Source organism: Apaloderma vittatum, unplaced genomic scaffold (genome assembly GCF_000703405.1).
Source record: "Apaloderma vittatum isolate BGI_N311 unplaced genomic scaffold, ASM70340v1 scaffold7200, whole genome shotgun sequence".
NCBI lineage: Eukaryota > Metazoa > Chordata > Aves > Trogoniformes > Trogonidae > Apaloderma > Apaloderma vittatum.
Genome location: NW_009692788.1, coordinates 1 through 6,934, shown reverse-complemented (window position 1 = coordinate 6,934; position 6,934 = coordinate 1). Strand labels below are relative to the sequence as shown.

General features: G+C 42.2%; 1 protein-coding gene across 1 annotated transcript; it reads right to left on the bottom strand.

The window, feature by feature from the left end:
- Nucleotides 1-4,535: 4,535 nt before the first annotated feature.
- PPP1R3C (protein phosphatase 1, regulatory subunit 3C) lies at nucleotides 4,536-5,492 on the bottom strand. The gene has a single exon (XM_009867649.1). It carries the CDS (start codon nucleotides 5,478-5,480, stop codon nucleotides 4,536-4,538), a length of 945 nt encoding a protein of 314 aa, XP_009865951.1. The 5' UTR covers nucleotides 5,481-5,492.
- Nucleotides 5,493-6,934: the final 1,442 nt, after the last annotated feature.

Here is a 6,934-nt window from a genome sequence, read left to right as displayed (position 1 = left end):
TATCAGAGCTAGCCGAGAGTGATATTTCTGCCTTAAGGAAAATGCAAAGGTTTAACAGGTTCCTTTCTAAATGAAGACTAAAAACCAAAATACCCATTTTTTGTGAAATTATTATGCAGCCTAGAGAAGGGATGTGGGGAGAGGAGGGGAAGCTGTTCTTTGCTTTCAGGTACTTACAGGCTATTGCAAAAAGAAAGAAATAGTTTCCTCTCCCTGTCTATGAAGAATAAAATGAGTAATTAAGAGCTTAATTTTAATTAGGCTAAGACCTCAGGAGCTTCTTTTACAGTAAGAAGAGGAAAGAATAATTGGAAGGCTCATAAAGCCTCTATCACTGGAGGGCTATACGAAGAGGTTAAGCAAATGCCAGTCAGGAACAGCTGAAGTTCAGGTGAAACAGGAGGAAACAGGAGGAAAGGCTGCTTAAGAGAGGATTTAGTGCAGCCTTATTTGCTTTGTATGTGAGTTCTTTCTTTACATATATGTAAATACCATAGCATCTACCATATTACCATTAATTTACCAGATTTACCATAAATATCTAGACAAATTGCCACAATTTATGTCATTACAGAAAAGGACATTCACTAACTGCCTGTGGAAATTCTAATTATGTTATCTGGAAACGTTCAATGCTGATCTTCCAGGGTGACAGATCTTTGTTAATATGAAACACCAGCAAATTTCAGTTTAATTTGACATGGTAGGACTAGGCCTAGCTTCACCAAAGTGAGTGCAGTTATTAGGAACCCAACTTGAAACACTTTGGTTTTGAAGACTGAGGTCTGTAAGTGCTGTGCCACCCATAGGCTATAATTGAACTTTAGACAGCTTAGACCTACAGAGCTACAAGAGAGAACCCAGTCATCCACTTTGTCACCTTAACGGTGGAAACACAAACCTACAATGCAGCTGGAAAAGGGACGTCCTAAAGGAGCAAGATGATGCCCTAGGTTTGCGAGCTCTGTTTCAAGCACTACATCTGCTTTATAACTTCAGTTTTTGAATAGGATGTGTCTGAAAGAGCAGCATCTAAAAGAAAATTGGAATCCCCTGGGTTAAGACAGTTTTCCAAAGTTGACATTGTTTTTCTCAGTGTCTGATAAATACATTTGTAAGACTACATTTTTGTTGTTGTTTTTCCCGTTAATATACCTTAGCATTGCTAACCCTTTTTAATGGATGTGAGCCTTAGTGTCCTGCTTTAAAATAGGAAGGAGTGAAACACAAGCTCTGTTTTAAACGACAAAGGAATGAAACTGCATTGCTTTGGTAGAGAGTGGAGGAAGGAGAAATCCTTTACTCTCTCACCTGAGAGAGGGCTTTGGAGCTGCTGAACGACACTGCAGCACCACATTACCTCTCCACTGGGCAAGTAAGACCTTGCAAGAGCATCCTCGCAAAGAAGCTGGCTTTAAGCCAAAGCTTGGTCAAAGGAACCTGTCTCCTGGTATTTTTTAAGTGGTTTATGTCTCAGTCAAGAGGAGGACAAATAAGCATTTTCATTTGTGGTGGCTGGTCACCGAACGTGTCTGGAGGATAAGAAATGCTACATTTTCTCATGCCAGAAGGCTTCTGCTCTACTCTGTTTGGTCCCCATGTGTTGCCTGATGTAGTTGAGAGGCGTCCCTGCCCATGACAAGGAGGTTGAATTAAACTATCTCTAAGGTCCCTTCCAGCCCAGGCCATTCTATGATACTTACCCAGTAGCCTTGCCTCTAGTTTGCCCAAGTGAAGGCCCACATTGAGGCAGAGGAGCCTTCAAGCCACTGTAGTTACAAATCCCTCTTCTGTTCACGTTTGTGTGTTTTTTTCTAGAGCAGGGAGCTGGGGGTGCAACACATAGCAGAAGAGCTCCTGCACAGTAAGGAACAGTGTAATATTTTCTCTAAGAGTTTGAGATTGATAGATGACATTTGGGAAAGGAGGGCTCTCTGTCCAGTGCAGGCTTTGCAGTGTGGAAGCTCTAAACTCACTCCCCAGGTCAGAAACATGCTGTTAGTTCCATGTTGTCTTTTGCCTTCTGGGAACTGCTTTTTCACAATTAAAACTAGATTTCTTGCTGGGAAACCCTCGACTCTGTGTGCAGCAGATTGAACCTAAATGGCATCTTGTCACCGAGTTAATATATTAAGAAATCTCATATAAAATATCTGGTGGGCAACTGGTGCTGGCTAGCCTCTTCTTACTCTGTGCTGGTCTAAATTGCCACCTAGAAGAAGCAAGGGTGTACCAAAACCCTCTGCCCCCCCAGGGACTAGAGTCTTTGGGAATTAACACACCATTTTCTCCACTGTAAGTAACAGCAAGAGCAGGTCACATTGCAGTGTCAAAGGGGAATGGCTGGCTCAAAGACAGACACTTCATTTTGCAGAGAGTTGTTTGGTACTGACAGCAGTTCAACCAGGTTCCTGGGTATAAGACAAGAAAACCCAAATCCCCAGTGCCCCAAACAGCAGTATAGTTGCTGGAGGCAGCACAGTGAGCTAAGTACCAGGTGAAAGTGAGCCAGAAGACAGTCAGTGCTGCTGTCTAAATGCACCCATGCAAGCATCACATATGCTACAGCTCAGCAGGTAAGTCTGGCCAGCAGATTAAGACAGACTCAGGCCAGACAGATTCACCCATGGCACAGCAAGATAATTGATAGAATCTGTCAAACCAAAATATTCCAGTTAAATTTGGTGAGAGAGAGTTTTTTGTTTTTTTTTTTTAAATGAGACTACTCATAAGGTGAATATTTTTGAGGATCTCCCATTTAGTGAAGAGCTTGGATTTAATCTTTGGTTCAGTGCTAGCTCCTGACTCGAGATACCATGCCATAGGCAGCCTTAGCAACATCCCATGGCACAGAACAAGCTGGTTGTACCTCATATCACAACTGAAGTAATTTAAAGAAGTTGAGAAAATAGATTGAGCTAACACAATAAGAACCAGATGTATCAAAATACCATTTATTCTTAAAATGGCTAGTTTACACATAACAGCAAGGTTTACATAGGGAAAAAGTGCAATTAGTGGAGGAGCCTTATTTCACCTTAGTACTTATTGTCTTGCTGCACTGCAAGTAGCTTCAGACTCAGGATATTATTCTTTTTAGCTATGGGCAAAAATGTGATTTATATTTTGATGTTAATGCAATTTCTATGCAGCTAATGGTGTGCCAGTATTCACTTCTGCTGAGTATGTATTGGACAATTTCTCACAGACATCTTGCATGAAACAGATCACCTTTACAGTATGACAGCTCAGAAAGCTAAACTATAAGTATACAGATACAAAATATACATTAGTTTACTGAAGTCTAAAAAAAAAAAACTTCAGAAAATGAGGTACAATAAAACAGAGCAGTTTTATATTTATGTGCAAGCCTATATTCAGCCTAGAAAAAACTAGTAGCAACCCTGCTCTTTTAAAGAAACCAGCTTTCACAACGTGCAGCTATTCACTGTCTTCAATGTGAAGGACCTTGCCTAAGTTACACACTTGTGAAAAGTCATCACTAACTTTGCAATAGGGAGCAGGACACTCAACTGCCAGATGCTGCAAGATTAGACCAGCTGATGAGTCAAATCATCTAATGCTGCTAAAGACCACGAAGTTCACCAATGACTTTGTCTGTTTTGTCACCTAACCCTATTTTCAACCTGTTAGGATGGTTTTAAATTTTTTTAAAAGGCACATTTTTCTTTCAACATTAGAAGGTAACCATCTGTCTGCTAAATGAGTAGGATGATGAAGTCAAGGTTAGATTTGTTTTCAAATGCAAGACATTTGCTATTCACATAGCCAACGAGGACAGAGACGCCTTCCCAAAGCAGCAGTCACTCGTTTTCTGCATTCTCCTTTTTATCCCATAGAACTTTCTCTGGGATGTAGACAACTTTGGAAAGAAGAAATCAGAACACTATATGTCACCAAGTTATAGGGCACATCCTACCTCTTCCGCTTCTCCCACTTTTCCATTATCCCCTCAAATTCTCTAAACCTGTAGTGAAGCCACAAATCCCAGCCATGCCTTCCTACCTGCCTCTGCTACAAGCACACAGAGGGCCCTAGCAAGCCTCTGTCGTAACAGCATCACCTCATCGCTGCTGCACTCCTAACAGGTGCAAAACGAATTGTGATGTTCTGTTCACGTAATGCCCCTGTGCATGCACACATCCTCTCACACATGCAGTTATACACCTTGCTAAGATACTATCGCCTTCCACGCTTCCTCACAAGAATCTCTTTCCTAGTCACTGAGGAGAGTCTACAGCAAAAGAAAGCAGTGTAATACTCAAGATACGGGCATGCTATTTCTATAGTAGGTGGCATACACATAGGCTTTATCTTGGTTTTCTTTCCAAGGATAACTTTTGGCTAGAACTTCAGTAGCATAATATGGTTTAACAAGTCCCACAGACTAATAAGTTTGGATCTGTTCAAACAGCCAACAAAACCTGCCAGGTGGTTTCATTGTGTGGTACGTGAACCAGAAAACTAACACTGTTCTGTTGTCAAATGGAAGAACGCTTCCTCGCTAATATTGATCACCAATATGGTGATGAATTTTCAAGCTGACCCAAGCTCTGCCACTGGGGAAAGAGACCACTGGACAGCCTTGGACTGCCTAGTTGATCAGGTTCTTTCTCTTGTCCCCTCCTCGGAGTCTGAAGATCTACACAGTCTTTCTTGGCAGATGGTATCTGAACACCATCAGGCTTCCACTCTGCATGGAGAATCTTGTAATTCTGGCCCTCATTATTGTCCCAGAAGGTATGTTCCCTACTTTGGTAAGAAATGCAAAACTCTATCTTCTCTTCAGAGGAAATAGCAGGAGGCAAGTCAATGCTAAATGAGAAGGTATCATTTTCAGAATCACTGTAAATATTGTTCATGTATACACACTCAATGTCTGTGTAGGTCTTCCATGTATCAAAGGTAATTCGAACCTGAACCTTTTTTTCAAAGCTCAGGTTTTTTACTTTCACAGTGCCCAACAGCACCTTCTCTTGCAAAGTGCAGTTCTCCAGGCAGACCAAGTTCTTCTGCAGGCGGTTCCTGAAGTCCAGGTAGTCAGATGAGGGCCGAGGGAAGCCCAGAATCAAGTTTTTCTCCTCATGCAGCTTTAAGTCAGATGTTACATTTTCAAGACCTAAGAGGTCAAACTGAAGATCCCACCCAGAGTTCTCCTGAAACTCAGAGAAGGTGTGTATGGCTGTCAGGGACAGTCCCTTTGAGTCAGCAAACACAACCCGCTTCTTGGCTCGGGCTGCCGAGTGGTTCCAGTCACTCTTCTGAGCTTCAGAGTCACGTCTCACGTGCAGACACGGTCTGAGCGGTTTGAATCTGTTCACAAAGTTGTTTCTTTGGCATTGCTCAAGGGGGCTGAGAAAACTCTTCAGCGGTGGAGAATGGGCTAAGCAAATTCTCATAGCCACATCCACAGGCATGATGGAGCTCGGCAAAGGTCTTGGATCCAAGATCTGTATCATTCTGAAAGGTGCAGAAAGACAGCATGTTACTATTTGTTACGCCAGGTAAGAGGCTGCTGAAGAATGCATATTTGTTTCATCTGCTCTCTTAATCATTCATGGCCTTGTCTTTGCATGACTTTAAATAATGCAGCCTAAACTAAAATTGACAGTTCAAGCTAAGAAGCTAGGATGAGACTATTCAGTCATTTCTTGCTAATTCTGAACTCTTTCAATTCAAATGTAGTCCACTCCCGTTTACTGACAGTGAATTAAACAAATTTTCTTGAAAATACATAAAAGAACATTCTAGCAACCAGTAAAATAGATCCAGTTACAGTGGAAGCGCTTATCCACTTCAGCTTCCCTTTTAGAGACTCTTAAAATTCCAGCAAGCTGGATCAGCTGCTTCATCTCTGAGCAGAGACAGCCCTATATTAAGCAAATCACCTCTCACATCAGGGCATCAAATGGAAGGCTATGTACCTTCAGGCAGAACCATCACACTGTGGCTCTAAACAACCATAAGTGCATTTGGTATGCACTCTGGTTTTGGTTAATTCAGATAAGTAAAAATGCTAAAGCACCTTTGGAAATATTTTCTATGAGCTATTAACCCAGGTCTAGATAACGGAGCTTTTCTGCACAGCACTAACTGCTGGGTGAATAGAGGAGGAGAAAAAAAAAAGGTGAAGGGGGACAACATGCTTTATTTTTTCACCTCATTGTGCTTAAAACATCTTTTTAAAATCCCCAAAAGTCCATGCTGAAAGCCTACTGCAAGTATTCAATAAGAAGCCTAGCTTTATTTGTAAAACTTATCCATAGACCTCCCTCTCAGCTGAGGAAAATCAAAATTACTATGCAAGAACACAGCCCATTTAAAGCCAGTTATCTTGAGTATTTGTAAAAAGGGGCTTCCAACTGCAGCACATCTCTTCTCAGGAGGATGCTGTCCTGGCTGGCAATGTGGCCTTTTGTTGAGTCATGGGAAGCCAGATCATTTGCTCTGTCACTTAAATAAATGGCTTTCTCCTTCCCAGGGTTCTCACTGGTATTCCAGAGCCCTGCCAAAAAAAGCATAGTCTGTGCTGGCCTCTGAATTCTTCTCCCTGCATTTTTTTTTTTCCCCTTCAATTGTGGCAGTATTTGCCATAATAAGTAGGACCAAGAGAGTACCAGCATCAAATCAATCACGTTTTACTTTGCTTTAATAGGAAAAAAACTAAGGCTTCAAAAATACTCTCTCTGCAACTTTTGTGACCAGCTCCTAGGACAACTGCTCCTCAGCCTTTGCAGGGTCAAAGAAAAAGGAGGGAGGGAAAAACTAGCCCAGGACAACAAAAAGCAGCGAAACCCAAAAAACCCAACTCCCCAACCTGAGCAAGGAAGGCTGCTGTGCCGCGGACGGCCCCGCAGCACCACTGGGCGCCGCACAAGCGTAAGGACGCTTCTACAGGGCTGCGGAGGGGCGC

Coding starts and splice junctions, on each gene's coding strand:
- PPP1R3C (XM_009867649.1), bottom strand. CDS start 5,480: ATGATACAGATCTTGGATCCAAGACCTTTGCCGAGCTCCATCATGCCT.